This window comes from Betta splendens, chromosome 16, assembly GCF_900634795.4.
Source record: "Betta splendens chromosome 16, fBetSpl5.4, whole genome shotgun sequence".
NCBI classification, from domain to species: domain Eukaryota; kingdom Metazoa; phylum Chordata; class Actinopteri; order Anabantiformes; family Osphronemidae; genus Betta; species Betta splendens.
Genome location: NC_040896.2, coordinates 11,829,595 through 11,845,663, shown reverse-complemented (window position 1 = coordinate 11,845,663; position 16,069 = coordinate 11,829,595). Strand labels below are relative to the sequence as shown.

The window sequence follows — 16,069 nt, the reverse complement described above, 5'->3', positions numbered from 1 at the left end:
GAAAAGGAAAAAAATAGAAAGGCGAGCTGATGTCTGTGTCTTGTCTTATTATGCATGCGATGAAGAACAGCGAAGACAGTTAATGTTCCGTGTCCTGTCTGTTCACACAAAACCACCTGTCTTCCTTTGAAATGTCTTCTGGGTTTTTTTTTTCAGTAAAAGCTACTTTTGAACCAAATGGACCAAAGCAGCTTGTTGTGTTCATCGTGAGCTCACACTCATTCCTACCTCTGCTGAGGGGACGGAGACAGAAAGAGGGGTCATGGTTTGAAAAGTGAAGGGTCATGGTCTTTGGACACTAAATGTCAGAGTCAGTCCTCGGAGATCTGATCCTCCGCTCGCTGCCTCTGTGTGTGAGTCTGTATCTATTGAGAAGGTCAGTGAATGCACCAGCTGAAGCCTTTCACCTGTTCCCCTCATTTTGTGCACAAGCCTGAAAATAATGCTGCTAAATTAAAAAGGTTGCTGTTGCTATATGTAGATGTCTTACAGGCGGAAGCACAAGACGAGCTCGATGACACTGTAGCTGCTACTTAAGTAACTTACACTCAGTTAAACAATGCATTGTCTAATTTCAGGCCTACGATGAACGGTTAAACCTGCGATGGCACAGAGAAGCTTCTAGGAGCTTTGACTGTGGAGTGAAGTTGCACAGACTTTGCATGACTCTTTGCAGTGTGACGACCTTGACATTCAGAGGGGGCGGGGCCAGGAGCGGTGTCCGTACCGGAGGGGGTGCGGTTTCAATCTGGGGCCAGTCATAAAAGGGCTCGGCTGAACTTTCCTGTTCCCCACTCACACCCGGAGTCGCAGGACAGACTGAGGCCTTCTCGCAAACGGTAAAAGGACTTGAAAACTTCACTGGCTTCATTCAGGCTGCAGCACGAACGCCTCGATTCAAACCACCTGTGTGTTTGCTTGATTGGGCCTGATTTGGAAACAAGTGTGATCCTTAAACTGTTGTTTAGCATTTATTGCTTCAATTGTGTCGTGTTTGAAAATGGAAGAACTACTAGACTTGAGTTGTAAAAGTGGATGTTTGTGTCCATGTCTTTCTATCTGTCATGGGCTCAGTTCTATAAATGTGATCTAACGCAGCACGTTGTTCTTTCCTCTCCCACAGAGGACTTAGACCAACCCAGGCAAAATGGTGAAAGTCGGTATCAACGGGTAAGACAAGATGTTTGTTCACGCACCTGCAAATAAGCTGGTTGTTTAAATAAACTAAACTAGACAACATGCACTTAAACACTGTCTGGCACCAAACTCAAGCTGTCACATGCGTCTCATCAGCTGCAGGAAGCATTTAAGAATGATTTACTAAAAAGGCTACTGGGGCACAAGGGCTGGATTTCTTTGTGTATAATGTTGTGTACCACAGTGTTTAGCTTTTTGTGCATTAATTTTTAATCAGATGAGTCTTGACTGCATTGATCTTGGCCTGAATAGCTGGACTCTGATTGATTGTGACACGTCTAAAGCAGAGACCCTGTTTTTATACTGTTGGACGTGCACACATGTTCCAACGTCACCGTCCGTTGTCTTGTTCTTTATTTCTGACCTCTGCCCCCGGCCGATAACGATGTGGATTCAACATGGGGGTCGTTGTTTTCCCTTTGTGTGAAGCGAGGACCTGCGTAACCTGAACACGCAGTCTGACGTTAAAGCCCACTTATCTGTCTCATTAGGCCTCTTGCCTCCCCTGTGGGGACAGAGTGCATCTGCCAGGAATTCTGGTTAAAAAGTAACCCGGCCCCGGATCAAACGGTGCACCTCCGGCCGCCAGGATTGCCACATTCTGTTTTCACTTCGACTTCGGCCTCGGCGAGCGTGAGAGCTGCTCGGCCATATGCTCTGAAATGCATACCACCCACCGACCCGCCCCCTGAACCCTGCCCTTTCCTCAGCTGTGGTTTCAGGTCTCCTGGGGGTGCTGTGTTTTGAACACAAAGCTGAGCAGTAAAGTAGAACCTGCTGGGCCTGCAAATTTATTTATTAATCATCTAAAAATAAAAGCCTCAGTCAGGCTGGTTTCTCCCACTTAATAAATATCTTCCTCAGACGTTGTCCTGTCTGGACATTTGAAGGGTGATACCGCCACCTAGAGGCCAAACATTAACAGCACAACTGTTGTCTTTACAGATTTGGCCGCATTGGTCGTCTGGTGACCAGAGCTGCCTTCAGCTCCAAGAAGGTGCAGATTGTGGCCATCAATGACCCTTTCATTGATCTGGATTACATGGTGGGTTAAAACATGCGTATGAATTAAAATTAATGGTTCCAGATTTTTTTTTCCTCTGTTAGTAATCGACAACCCTCCTTCTAGGTCTACATGTTCCAGTACGACTCAACCCACGGCCGCTTCAAGGGCGAGGTCAAGGTTGAGGGCGACAAGCTGGTCATTGACGGACAGAAAATCAGCGTTTTCCACGAGTCAGTTTCACCATTCAGGCTTTAGTTTTTCATCGAATGTCGGCGAAAGGAGGATTAAATCTCTGGTTTTCCCCCTCAGGAGGGATCCCGCCAACATCAAATGGGGCGAGGCTGGTGCCGACTACGTGGTGGAGTCCACCGGCGTGTTCACCACCATTGAGAAGGCCTCTGTACGTACTGGGGGGGGGGGGCATGAACTGCCTCAGAGCTTGTGGTCTTTAATGTGACGCTGCCAACGGTCCTCATTTTAATGAGCGCTGACTGCTCCTTTTTAAGGCTCACTTGAAGGGCGGCGCCAAGAGGGTCATCATCTCTGCCCCCAGCGCCGATGCCCCCATGTTTGTCATGGGCGTGAACCACGAGAAGTACGACAACTCCCTCAAGGTCGTCAGGTGAGACTCGGAGCGGTCAAATTTAAACTCCTTTTAAAATGTCCGCCATGTTTGGACCGGGCCGTTCATTTGGTTCCTGTCTCTCTTCAGCAACGCTTCCTGCACAACCAACTGCCTGGCTCCTCTGGCCAAGGTCGTCAATGACAACTTCGGCATCATTGAGGGTCTTATGGTGAGGATTTAAAGGGCCCAGCTGCTGCTGTGGCATGAACGCTATGGGCTGTGAGCCTCACTCATCTCTCTCCTTTTCACCGCCGCGCATCAGAGCACAGTTCACGCCATCACCGCCACCCAGAAGACCGTGGACGGCCCCTCTGGGAAGCTGTGGAGGGACGGCCGCGGCGCCAGCCAGAACATCATCCCCGCTTCCACCGGCGCCGCCAAGGCCGTCGGAAAGGTCATCCCCGAGCTCAACGGGTCGGTGCCGCTGTTCTGTGCTCAGGTGAATGGAGTTGCAGCCGTTGCTGTGGTACTTGGCTTGACCTTCCGTGTTTTCCAGCAAGCTGACCGGCATGGCCTTCCGCGTCCCCACCCCCAACGTGTCCGTGGTGGACCTCACCGTCCGCCTGGAGAAGCCTGTGAGTACAATTTATAAACCAATGGCGTTTTATTGCGTTGAGCGCCAGGAAAGTCAGACTAACTGCCTTATTTCGCCTTCACAGGCCAAATATGACGACATCAAGAAGGTTGTGAAGGCTGCAGCCGAGGGCCCCATGAAGGGCATTCTGGGCTACACGGAGCACCAGGTACGTGCCGCCGGGACTGGTTCCCCCTCAATCAGCGTCATTGATGACGAGACCGTTGCCTTTTTCCCCTGCAGGTCGTCTCCACAGACTTCAACGGCGACACCCACTCCTCCATCTTTGATGCTGGTGCCGGCATCGCCCTCAACGACCACTTCGTCAAACTGGTGTCATGGTACGACCGTAGCGGGGACCAGTTTCCCCCTCATCTGCTCTTACCGGTCTGCCGGCGTTGACGTTCTGCCTTCTCTCGCCAGGTACGACAACGAGTTCGGCTACAGCAACCGCGTGTGCGACCTGATGGCCCACATGTCCACCAAGGAGTAAACGGGCCTCTCAGCCACGTACCACTACGCCACATCACATCACCCACATTCTCCTGGACCCAGAGCTCTGCTTTTACAATAAGTCATTGTATAGTCTATAGCTCTGCCTGTTCCACCTGATGGACGACGCCTGAGGAACGGTCGCACAAGGCAAATGACAACATCTCCGTTGCAGACCAACTTTTGTTTTTGTATTAGTTTCCCTGTTCTGTGCTTGAGTCGGTCTGTGGTACTAATGTACTGCAGTCTGTGTTGGAATAAAGTCCTCTGTTTGTGAGATGCCCTTTCTCTTGTTCCTCAAAACAAATCTATTGATGCATAAGTCAGCAAAGTGAACATCCACTGACTGCAAACCTGAGTTAAACCCCCTGAACGTTTTGTGCTACGAAGCCAATTAAAGGCACAGATGACTAAAATAATTTAAGATGTAATTCCACTGCTTGTTTGTGTTTTAATCTTGCTGAAAATGACTGCTCAACACTTGACTACTGTAGAGACACTGGCGCACTTAATGCTAATGCAGCATAGCAAGTGTTTTACAAGGTTATGTTTGTGGTTGAAACACAGGTTTTACTTGTAATTTTTCCTGAAACACTTGTATTAGTGCATCTCAACCTCAGATTCTTTAAGTGCCAGTTCTTCCATAACTCTCAGCTGTAAAAATACAAATTGTCTGCGCTCAGACTCCTGCAAAGCTGACTTGTTTACACAGAGGACTGCATGTGTTCAGTGTTACTGGACACAATCTCCTAAGTGCTATATTCTAAGTGGTGCCTAATGGGAAACACAGGATCTCATGCTGGATGTGGATTATTAAGCATTATATATATTATCAGAATAAAAACTGAGCCAGTGAGTTAATGGACGTATTGAAGACCCTTCAATGCCCTCCACCCTCTCTCTGTTTACACTTCATCTGTTTGCATGCCCCTTATTGGTCATTTCTAGTCAGACTGCAGACCTGCAAACCTCTAAAACAGGTCACCTGCCTTCAAAAAGTCAAGGTTTTGTAATTTATTGTAAAAACATTCACAAGGCACAAAGGTGAGTAGAGATCCTGGATGTCATGTGCTTTAGTGCAGGTTTGCATTGACGTATTGTCTTCATTTCATTAAGACATGCATCACCCACTGACTCATCATCAGATGACCCCTGCTGGGATTGAAGCGTTCAGGATACACTGCTGAATGTTTTCCTTTGACCACTGTCAATTGGTCAGCTGTTGTTATGCAGAACAATGTATTAGTAGCGTATGGGAAAAGACATTAATTTTCTAATTTAACTAAATCTAACATTTGCTCTGCTGCTTGTTGTTGAAGGTGCAGTACGTAACAGCTCCACAGTCTGAAAGAGCAGAGAGTTTCACGGCCTCAAACCAGGTACATACGTGGGTTTATTTAGTGGAGAGTTGAGACATGTGGGTGTAAACACATCTCTGCTTTGGTTTTCAGGTCTACAGATTTAATCACACCTCAGCTCTGTCAGTGATGCCAACAGAGATCTCAGACTTGCAAAGGTTAAGGTGTATTCCTGATTACTTACACACTTTCTGGATTCAAAGTCAAGCTCGTGCTCATTTCAGATGGCGGCAGTGGTTCACACCAGCTTCCTACCATGTTTAGAGTCACACTGGGAACGGATCCAGTAACCAGGAGCCCCCACTCTTTTTCCCGTTCTCCCACCTGTAGTCACCCTCATCGCTGCTGTGCTTGTCCCAGTGCATGATTATATATAATTTACCACATCATGACCAAGGAATTCAGGAATGACAACTATGTGCTGGTGCTCGGTGTGAAAGTGAGGCTTATTTCTTAACTTCTGTCTCTGAGGTCTTCACTGAATTGCCTTAACATCAGATTTGTTATGGTTTGTAAACTACTTTCTTATTCTTCACTTCTGGAAAAATAGAAGGCATATTTTCCAGAAGGAGGAACAGGGACACGATTTAATGCTCTTTTTATACTTTTATCTATTTATTTACCAGAAATGGAGGCAGACTCTGAAGAAAGAAAGAAAAAGAAAGAAAGAAAGAAAGAAAGAAAGAAAGAAAGAAAGAAAGAAAGAAAGAAAGAAAGAAAGAAAGAAAGAAAGAAAGAAAGACAGACAGACAGACAGACAGACAGACAGACAGACAGACAGACAGACAGACAGACAGACAGACAGACAGACAGACAGACAGACAGACAATAATATATTAGATTTTGTCACGCATTATTGGTCAAGTATTTTGTATTGTTTTTTGTATAAATTAAAACCAAGCAACCATGTTGTGTTGCGTCTGACTGCTGTGTTCCGCAGACAACAAACAGTTAATATGTCCACGCTCCCCTACTCGCGTCTTTACGGTACCGCGGCTCTTCCAATCCCGCAGCACTTGCTCTCCTGCGGTCGCGTCCCGTTGCCAGAGCTTCAGTGACGCGGCGACGCTGGATATCGTTGTTATTCATTCACGCTTCGCGTTTCTCGCTTCGTTTCATTACGTTTTTTTTTTTTTTTTTGCAGAACATTTCGCCGAGGCAGAGCCGGTGCCCCCACGTTCGTCCTTCCTCGGGTTCGGGCTCCGTCGTGGATGTCCCGCCGCGGACACCGCTGATCCGTCATCCGACGTCAGGACCTCTGATCTCTAAGCAGATTCTTATTTAGGGAGACTTATATAATCAGGCGAACAGAGGCGTCTGCTCCGCGCGCGCGTCGTCCTGCCGCGTTCAGTAGCTTCTTCTTATTTATCCGCTCATTCAGTTCTTCGGTGGCGAGAGCGTCTCTGCCCGTGTTCATGCCAGATCTGCAGCGCTTCAGTTTCCCATACCATAGCATGAATCCTTTGTTGGGGGCCAACTCCAATCTCCAACAGCTTCCCCAGCCGAGCCACGCGCCCGCACACCCGGACTCGCCCTCCGGCCTCCTGCCCGACGCCGTGTTCGGCGGATCGGACCCGGCGTCTCTGCTGCTGGTCGAGCAGCCGGGCCTCGGGCCCGAGCAGCCCGGGCCCGACCTCCCCGCGCCGCCGCAGAGCGCACTGTACGTCCCGCACGGCCACAGCAGCCTGTACCCGCACCGCGCCGCGCCGCATCCCCCCGCGGCCATGGCGCTCCGAAACGACCTGGGCTCCAACATCAGCGTGCTCAAGACCCTCAACCTGCGGTTCCGGTGCTTCCTGGCCAAGGTGCACGAGCTGGAACGCAGGAACAAGATCCTGGAGAAGCAGCTGCAACAGGCGCTGGATGCCAATAAAGGGAGTCAAGGGGGCTGCTGCGGGAACCAAGGGCGTACCCAGGAAGCCGGCGTGCAGACCGGGTTTGTCGGTACCATAGCCCTCAGGCCGGGCTCCCTCCCCTTCCACAACACCAACAACTCAGCCAGGAGGCCCACCACGCTGTTCACCCCCCCCCTCACCGCTGCAGACGGCACCGGTTCCACTCAAACCGGTAACCCGGCCATCACCGTCACCCGCTCGTCCCCGTGCGTGGACTCGCCCGGCTCCGGACGCGGCCCCAACACCGGCACCGGCGGCCCCGCCAGCCTGCCTCCGCGCTTCCTGCCCGGCACCATCTGGTCCTACAACCACACCCGCAGGCCGGGCCCCGGCGCCGAGCGCCTGACCAGCCCGGGGGTGTCCTGGGTGCATCCGGACGGGGTGGGCGTCCAGATTGACACCATCACCCCTGAGATCAGGGCCCTGTACAACGTCCTGGCCAAGGTGAAGAGGGAGCGGGACGAGTACAAGCGCAGGTAAATGCTGGTTTAAATACAGTTTTCTCTGTGTTGTCTATGGAGCGAGCGGAGCCACGGAGCAGCTGCTGCCCAGCTGTTCCTCAGCTGTTCCCGGCGGAGCAGACTTGGCCCGAAGCTGCTCCGTCCGTCGCCTCCATCCGCTTCACGCGTGGCCACAGAGGCAGGTGCTGCTGCTATTAATACCCCCACACAATAAACTTGGCTAAAGATGAGTGAAGGTCAGAGTTGAGTGGGGTCGAGTCAGGGTCCGTGCACGCGGAGCTCTACGGAAAGTTGACTCACACGTATCGGGGCTTCGTTTCCAGGAATATTAGGAAGAGCGATTCATACACTGCACGTTGGCGTCTGTTGTGTGAAGCGAAACAGAGGCTGATGTTTCCTGGAGGGCGTCCGACCGAGGCCCGCCGGCGCTCGCCATCGGCGCCCTCTTATGCTCCAAGGCCCCGTGACCTTTGTGGAGCGTGTGCGACGCGTCCCGCTGACGTCACGCGCGTCCAGCTGGTGTGTGAGACCGGGTCAAGAACCTTTTTCCGCTCCGATCACGTTCTGACATTTCTTCACAGGGTCCTGAGAGGTGGAGGTGGAGGAGGGGCCTCTGGGAGATTAAAAACCGCCCGCTGCTCTCCTTCATCGCCTTTCTCACCTACGACCGCTCTCATGCTCTTTGCCTCACTCCTCTCCCACCACACATCCCCCCTCTCTACACCCCACGCTGCATCTGCAATGCAGCATGCACCGCGGGCTGCCTGACGGGGGCCTCGCTTTGCAGATGGAAGCACTTCTCCGCCACGCGCGCGCTCTCGCTCGCTTCTCCGCGGCGACGGCGCCGGCGCCGGCGGCTCCTGTTTCATGACTCAGTTTCTTTCAGATTCAGTGCTCCCTAAAGGTCTCGACGTGCCGCAGAATTCTGCCTCTCAGGCGGCGTTCATGTGAGAGGCTCCGGTCTGCAGCGGGCGGATTTCCCCCCCGGGCACGTGTGCTGGTGAAGGTGCACACATCGCACACGAGCTCGGTTCCCAGGCTTTTAAATGTATTAGACTTCAGATTCATGGATCACAGCAAAGCACCACCCGTCCGTTACAGTAGCGGCTCTGTATTAACTCAGGTTCATAGTTCATAGTTTTATTCTGGTGTACTTGTGAATTTTTACCAGTTAACCCAGTACTGATGCCTCAATGGTGGTGTCGTCCTGTCTGAAAACGCTCCCATGCACTATTTTTACTATCCACATGAAGTTTCCTGTATAAGTAAATTGAAGACCTCACACACAACTCACCAACCACTCTCAAGTATTTCCAGGCTTCAGAGAAGTGATGGAAGGAAACGAAGCTTCGAGCCTGAGGTGGGCACCTCCTTGTTCTGGGTGGAAACAGGGGTCTGTGACATCCTGGAACGACTCCCTTTCTACTGATCTGTTTCCTTCTCATTTGCATCCAGTCTAGATGAACGTAGACTGCCCAGAATGAAACGTTCTGTTTTTGCAGACGCGTTTTCCGATGTGTTTTTGCAAAGCACTCTCTCACGCTGGCTCCAGTTCCCCTCATGTGGACGGTGGGCGCCCCACCAGTGCATTTAACAATAGTGGCCATGTGCTCAGCCAGGTCTCCTGCTGCTTTAAGGTACTGACGACTAATGTTCTGTGTCTCCTAGATGGGAAGAAGAATATACGATGAGGATGGATCTGCAGCAGAAGATTGTAGACCTGCAAGAGGTAACACATGATAGGACTCATCACATCATAGGACTCATCACATCATAGGACTCATAAGACATATCATAGGTGTGTGTGTGTGTGTGTGTGTGTGTGTGTGTGTGTGTGTGTGTGTGTGTGTGTGTGTGTGTGTGTGTGTGTGTGTGTGTGTGTGTGTGTGTGTGTGTGTGTGTGTGTAAATTGTATGTTCACACACAGGTCTGACCAGTTGATCCAATGTCATAATGACACGCTTTGTTTGCAAAAGGCTCTACACTGGAAATACGCAGCAAAAACTCATTTCACCTTTAAACATAACAACTTGCAACCAAGTATATGAACACGTCCAACCGATCATAACACAGTGAACAGCAAAAAACAAACCACTGATGTCAGTGTGAATCAGTGCTTCATTGATCGTCATTGAAGCCTGTTGCTATTTGTTGGCTTTGTAGTTTATGTCAAATTTACCTTTTATGGAAAGAATTGGATCCAGGAAGAAATGCTTTGATTTATCTAATCTATGATTTTTCAAACTGTGGCAGAAAACTGAAAATATTATAAATATTACAGAAAATAGAGTCAAATCTATTGGATTATGAGACACAGCCACTATTTATACTCAGCCACTGCTTTAGACCTCCTCCATCCACTGGTAAAAAACAACACAGACCTGGTACCATTTTTAAGTTCTAAAGATACATAGCTGGTTGAAGATTTTTGTGGAGGAGTGTCAAACAGGTGCTATGAGGAGTTCATACTGGTCTTACTGGTTTCTAATAGTTAGGAACACATGGTTTTCCTTTGGTCACAAAGCTAAAACAATGGAGTTTAGACTGTATGAATGACATCAGTGTTAACTGTTTTGCAAAAGCGAGAAGAAAATGTGTCAATCTAATGAAAACGGGTTCACACATTTGCTGCATTTGTCTGATGTTCTGCTGTAATAGTGATGATGAAAATAAATAGAACCTAGTTATGCACAACAGGTCAAAGCAACCGATTAAAAAAAATCAGCAGGACCCCAACAGTAAAAGTTCAAGATGTCCATCGCGTCATACTGGCGAGAAATGAGCTTCTTTTGCTGAGATGAGTCAGTGATGAACATCCGCACACCTTCAGCCGGTCCATAAATAAAACAGTTCAGCTCGATCTGTTGGAGTTTCGCGGCATCCACTGCGCCGGCAGGTCGATTGCCTTGTTTGTGCTTCCTGTAGCTCTGCGTTCGTATGAAGCCGGCGGCTGGTTGACTTCCTGCGTGGGGGCCGTCAGGTGTCTGCACGCGCGCACACACCCTGCGTGCACGTGGAAGCCGCACCTGAGCTCGTCTCACAGGCAGCGACTCGCCACCGCCAGACCACAAGCTGCCAAACGCCACGTGAGAACGAGACGCGCTCGACCAACGCCGGCCCCTTGAAAATAGGTCAGGGGGCGAGAAAAGAGCGTTACAGAGGCACGAGACAAAGCTCCAAAGAGCAGGTTGTGCGCTGACTGATTAACAGTCGGCTGCAGATGAGCACTTTGCTGCCGCTTGGATGATGTGAGCCGTCATTTCCAATAAAGGCTCAGCTGTGGTAGAACGTTGTGGTCGTGAGCACGTTTGCACCTGCTTGCTCACGTCGGCGCTCTTTCATGTGTGCAGGACCTGCAAGAGAGCGAAGGATGCCAGGACGAGCTCGCTCTCCGGGTTCAGCAGCTCAAGGCGGAGCTGGTGCTGTTCAAAGGCCTCATGAGCAACGTGAGCAGAGCGCAGTCACACGTTCAGCCGCCCCGCCGGGCCCATCGCCGCACACGGCAAAGGCTTTCTAAGAAGCCTGTTCACACGTCTTATCCGTCAGGCATGAGCTTATAAAACACAAGCTATGGTAATGACTAGAAACCTCATCTTATCGGAAAGACAGACAGACGTGGCTCCTGACATAGGATGTTATTTATTCACAAAGGCTGAGTAAGACCTTTTAGTAAAGCTTTTATTTTGAAGGTAGACGCCCCCTAAAGCTGAGGTTCACTGATGTTTGCTCCTCCTCCTCTAGAACCTGTCGGAGTTGGACAGTAAGATCCAGGAGAAAGCCATGAAGGTGGACATGGACATCTGCCGCAGGATCGACATCACCGCCCGCCTGTGCGACGTGGCCCAGCAGAGGAACTGTGAGGATGTGATCCAGATGTACCAGGTACCCCCCCCCCCCCCCCCCCCCCACACACACACACACACACACACCGGACAGTCCCTATGATGGCTGTGTCACGGCCAGCACCCACAGTGCGTGTGTCTCCAGGTTCCCAACAACCAGCCGTCCCTGAACTGCCGGCGGAAGCAAACGCCCCTGTCGCTGAACGGCAGCGAGTGCGACGAGCCCGTCAGCACCTCGGAGAGCGACGGCGGCGTGGCGAAGGACGAGGAGCACGGCGGCTCGTCGGCCAATCAAATCAATGAGGAGATGCAGAGGATGCTGAACCAGCTGTGAGTGGCCGGGCTGTGGGACCAGACGCCCGCCTGTGCGTCGCCAGGCGATGATTCGTTTTCTTTTCATTCTAGACGTGAGTGCGAGTTCGAGGACGATTGCGACAGTCTGGCGTGGGAGGAGACAGAGGAGACGCTGCTGCTGTGGGAGGACTTCCCAGGATGCACCTTGCCTCCCGACCCCACCCACCCACCTGGAGAGGTAGGTAGTTGCAGCATTATCATTGGACCCTGTTTTCTCCCATGTTTCTCCTAGTCTGCGTTTATGCAGTTCTAATAATTCAAATACTGTCTATGATCAGGATCTGCATCCTGTTTGTGCTCTTGAACCAATCCGCTGAAAACAGCCTTGTTGAGCTGATGTTTAAGGCAGCAGGTTGATTTGTCGCTCGATGCACTTTTCATCTCGGCCTGTGATTGATGATTGATCCTGCTGCATTTCTCCCTGCTCGCTCTGCTGACCTTCTCTGCTCTGCTGGGACAGATCAGGATAAAATATTACACACACACACACACACACACACACACACACACACACACACACACACACACTGGAACAAATGCTGTAGCACAACTGGACTTGAGTGCAGTGTGTATTTGTTTCAAGGGAACCAATGTAGGTACAGTATTTGTTTTCCTTTCGCCGCCTGTTTGGGAAGCGCCGTGAGTCAGTGAAATGGGATCGGAGAGGAGCAGGGAGCCATTTTAGCAGCAGTGTAATGCACTCATGTTTGACTGTCAGATGATTAGGAATAAACAGGTTGCGTATTTGTACAGGTAATAACATACAGCGTCTGTCTCTGTCTGTCTCCTTCGTCCAGGACGACTGTCTTGAAAAGGTGATCAACGACACAGAATGTCTCTTTAAGTCCAGAGAGAAGGAATATCAGGAAACCATTGACCAGATTGAGGTTAGGCTCCTATTTAATGTGTAGATGATCGACGCCTTTTCTTGCTGCCTGAGTCTTCGAACTGTTTTCTCAGGAGCGAAGGTTTGTGACGATGACGAGTATTCCTCCTCTTTTCCCTCTGCTGCAGCTGGAACTGGCGACGGCGAAGAGCGACATGAACCGGCACCTGCACGAGTACATGGAGATGTGCTCCATGAAGCGGGGCCTGGACGTGCAGATGGAGACCTGCAGGAGGCTCATCACCCAGAGCGGAGACAGGTGACGCACGAGCCTCGCCGTCTGCGTCATCCGCTCTCAGAGGCCGTCCTCTCCCTTCGCTCACCCTTCGCTTTGTCTCCCGCAGCAACTCGTCTGACGACAGCGACCAGCGGGAGAAAGACAAGTCTTCAGCGTCGCCGCCTCCTTTCTCCGGCACAGGAAAGTCTTGACACCTCATCACCACGGCAGAAAGGGAGGCTGTGGTCATGCAACCGCCACTGCACCTAGCTCCAGTACGGCACCAATGCAACGCACAGCAGCACCATGTTTACACATGAACCTCTTCATTTCCTGACACGTATTGTTTTTTTTCCTCGCCTGTAAGTGAGTAGTAGAGCTGGATTATTGTCATTACAGGCTGTTTAGCAGCAGTTGGGGATCGAGTCTTGAAACTGGCTTAGGACTTAAGCTGTAGCAGGCTGAGTTTTCTCAGTCGTGTGTAGTCAGAGTATATAGAAGAACACGGCATGCACTTTTCAGTCTTTACCAACATAGGTGACAAAAATCTAATCAAATCAAAGTGTTAACTGTCTATTCAACTCTGCAAAATATGATTTAAAAACCCAGCAGCAAGCCCACAAAAGAGGATCTGTGCAGTGGTGGTTCACACCTGCCTCCATTGTCAAGTATTGATCTGCGATAACGGCAACATCTGCTTTGTAATACCTCAATTCAAATCTGTGGAGAAGCTGATTCATTGTCGGAAGCGGTCAATGTAGCTCGTCAATACTTCCACTGTCATTAAAATAGATTTCAGTGCACGTACACATGTAGTGATGTAAGTGTTAGGAAGAGGAACATGCACACCTCCATACCCTGAGCTGTTCATCCCAGAATAGCATCCAGACCATCTGAGCAACATCATTGAAGTGTCACTCGAAAATAATGCAGATTAAAGGTGGTGGATCAGACTGCGTGAAACACGTACGCTCTAAAAACGGTGCTTCATGAGAAATCTGATGGTGTAGCTGATATCAGAGGAGGATGTAGCTGCTGGAGCATGATTTCTGTCCTCTCCCTCATGTGGGAACATGGCACCCAAGTGTCACGTCCCACGCGTTAAGTTTTCAGCACTTAGTACTTAGGTCAGATCGAAGGCCTGGCATCGTTCGAGCAGAGCTGCATGGTCGAGCAGAATCACCTGCGAAATGGTAATAAAATACTAATAAGTTGAGCCGTTGAGTGCCAAAGCAAAAACGTGGTGTGATTCAACAGGAAACTGCTGAGAGAGCAAGTAAATATAGCTGTGTGAGCTATGTCACCAAGGTGCTTGATGTATATAACAAAACCTATTTTTGAGCCTAACGTTTGCACATTGGAAGAAAGAGCAAAGCAAAAATGTACGAAGCCATCAGCACTAGTGTGTGTAACATGTAGCGAAACACTGGACGTATGTTTTATTCCGACTTCCTCGTCTTCTACGTGTTGGGGACGTGAACACGGACCTCAGCATCATCGTTGATCAGGGCACATTTAGATGCAAACTCTCCTCTTTGCTTTAGTAAAACATGTTATTGACACAAGGAAGCGTCGTTACTTTTCCGGCGCTCTCGTCTAAATATAGCTTACGTGTGGTCGCAGCAGGTGAAATGTCTGAACTGCGACGCGCACGGCAGCGCTGGCGCGGCAGGTGACGCTCGTATGAAGTCGTGCATGTCTGGAGTCGGGCCTTGGGCCCGTCTGAATGTTTGAAGCCCGGAGGAGAATGCCAGCGCTAAAACGCACCGTTTCCCTGTTCACACACTGAGTGGGTCTATGTATGCATGTACCAGTGTGTGCGTTTGGGTGTCACGTCATTTAAAAAATGGCTTTTGCTGCGGCACACGACGAAAAGGAGTCACGTCTGACTTTCAGTGAGATTTATGAACTGTACTTTGTCAATAAGCAAAAAACGCATAAATGAAACGTAGCGGATTGCTTCTCCCCACATAGAGATGTGACTGTGTGTGATCGGCAGATAAAGTCCTTTAAAAATAACTGAAGTTTAAAAAAAAAGAAAAAGAGCTGCAGAAATGCAAATGCTTTAGCAAAATGACTGTACCGCGGCTTTGATATTATACGTGTAGAGGAAATATAGCTTTGAATACGTACTTGGGTTTGAAGTCTGCGAGTGTCAGTCACTTTAAAAAGAAGCTGGCAAAATAAAGATGGAAAAGATAAATTTGGGCTTTGAAGCTTTGAATGGAAACAATAGCAGTTAACGCTAAAATGGTGATTTATTAACGTCGCCTCTTCTGTGTCTTCACAGAAGAAGTCTAATTAAACCTGGTGTGATTTGATGATGATCCACGTTGATCATCAGCTATAGACGTGACTGCGGCTTCAAACATCAGGTCGTTTGGCTGGAAAGCTTCTCTGCAGAGCTACAGTATGTAATGTGTTACGAGACTGAAAGAATAAAAGATGCAAATGCAACCAGGCTCGTGTGTTTTCATGAAGGGAACCGGCTGATACGGTGAGGTTCACGGCTGGTGAGGCACAAAGTCCTCTGGTGTCCGGTTTTACAATCATGATACCTTAAAAGAGTGTATTTTTCACTATTTAATTGTCTGAATGCATATTAATACTGGCCACATTCCACATTTTATCATCATACAGTACCTATCTCACCTAAAGGAACACATCTTTTACACTTTTTATACTTTTATACTTCACTCAAGGTTAAAATTTACTTCTCAAGCACTTGATTTTTTTACTAAGTGTCATTCAGTTAATCTTTTAAGAAAATTGAAAACCACTTGTGGGGACACCCTGCGTTAAAGGGTGGTAGCAGCGCCCCTTCTGGATGAGGCACAGACCTGTCCAGCCTCCCCTCATGAGTTTTAGCCCGATCAGAAAAGTAATCATGTCACAAAAACATTGATTAACACATTAGGCAGGTTGTACAAAGTCATGGTGTAGAATAAATCTGTCTGAAGGCTGCAAACATTATATTGAAGATAAAATGTGAACCAGAATGGGGTTGTGCCTTGTATCAGTCCATTTACGCTTTTTAAATACATATTTATTGAAACAACAGAGTTAATACACAAAATTCACAGTACACAATTCAATAAATAAAAATTACACATAACCCTTACAATATCACATACTCATCAACATCATAACAGCAATCATTCT

At 49.2% G+C, this 16,069-nt stretch overlaps 2 protein-coding genes across 3 annotated transcripts; both read left to right on the top strand.

The window, feature by feature from the left end:
- Positions 1-728: 728 nt before the first annotated feature.
- gapdh (glyceraldehyde-3-phosphate dehydrogenase) lies at positions 729-4,171 on the top strand. The gene is made up of 12 exons (XM_029129061.3): positions 729-839; positions 1,124-1,170; positions 2,143-2,242; positions 2,327-2,433; positions 2,513-2,603; positions 2,710-2,825; positions 2,916-2,997; positions 3,091-3,242; positions 3,325-3,403; positions 3,488-3,571; positions 3,646-3,743; positions 3,826-4,171. Exons 2-12 carry the CDS (start codon positions 1,148-1,150, stop codon positions 3,893-3,895), a joined length of 1,002 nt encoding a protein of 333 aa, XP_028984894.1. The 5' UTR covers positions 729-839; positions 1,124-1,147; the 3' UTR covers positions 3,896-4,171.
- Positions 4,172-6,078: 1,907 nt separating this feature from the next.
- On the top strand, positions 6,079-15,364 carry iffo1b (intermediate filament family orphan 1b). 2 transcript variants are annotated; one of them, XM_055503102.1, is made up of 9 exons: positions 6,079-7,623; positions 9,277-9,337; positions 10,959-11,054; positions 11,350-11,490; positions 11,581-11,780; positions 11,856-11,982; positions 12,602-12,691; positions 12,819-12,949; positions 13,035-15,364. In XM_055503102.1, exons 1-9 carry the CDS (start codon positions 6,668-6,670, stop codon positions 13,117-13,119), a joined length of 1,887 nt encoding a protein of 628 aa, XP_055359077.1. In that variant the 5' UTR covers positions 6,079-6,667; the 3' UTR covers positions 13,120-15,364. The 2 variants fall into 2 exon arrangements, with proteins under 2 accessions (XP_055359077.1, XP_028984816.1); XM_029128983.3 differs by having other exon boundaries at positions 6,085-7,623; positions 11,596-11,780.
- Positions 15,365-16,069: the final 705 nt, after the last annotated feature.

Excerpts from the sequence above, each read along its gene's own strand:
- gapdh (XM_029129061.3), top strand. The coding sequence starts at position 1,148 with ATGGTGAAAGTCGGTATCAACGG. Across the intron at positions 2,826-2,915 it reads AACTCCCTCAAGGTCGTCAG|CAACGCTTCCTGCACAACCA; the intron begins GTGAGACTCGGA and ends GTCTCTCTTCAG. Across the intron at positions 3,243-3,324 it reads GTCATCCCCGAGCTCAACGG|CAAGCTGACCGGCATGGCCT; the intron begins GTCGGTGCCGCT and ends CGTGTTTTCCAG.
- iffo1b (XM_055503102.1), top strand. The coding sequence starts at position 6,668 with ATGCCAGATCTGCAGCGCTTCAGTTTCCCATACCATAGCATGAATCCT. Across the intron at positions 9,338-10,958 it reads AGATTGTAGACCTGCAAGAG|GACCTGCAAGAGAGCGAAGG; the intron begins GTAACACATGAT and ends TCATGTGTGCAG. Across the intron at positions 12,692-12,818 it reads AAACCATTGACCAGATTGAG|CTGGAACTGGCGACGGCGAA; the intron begins GTTAGGCTCCTA and ends CCTCTGCTGCAG.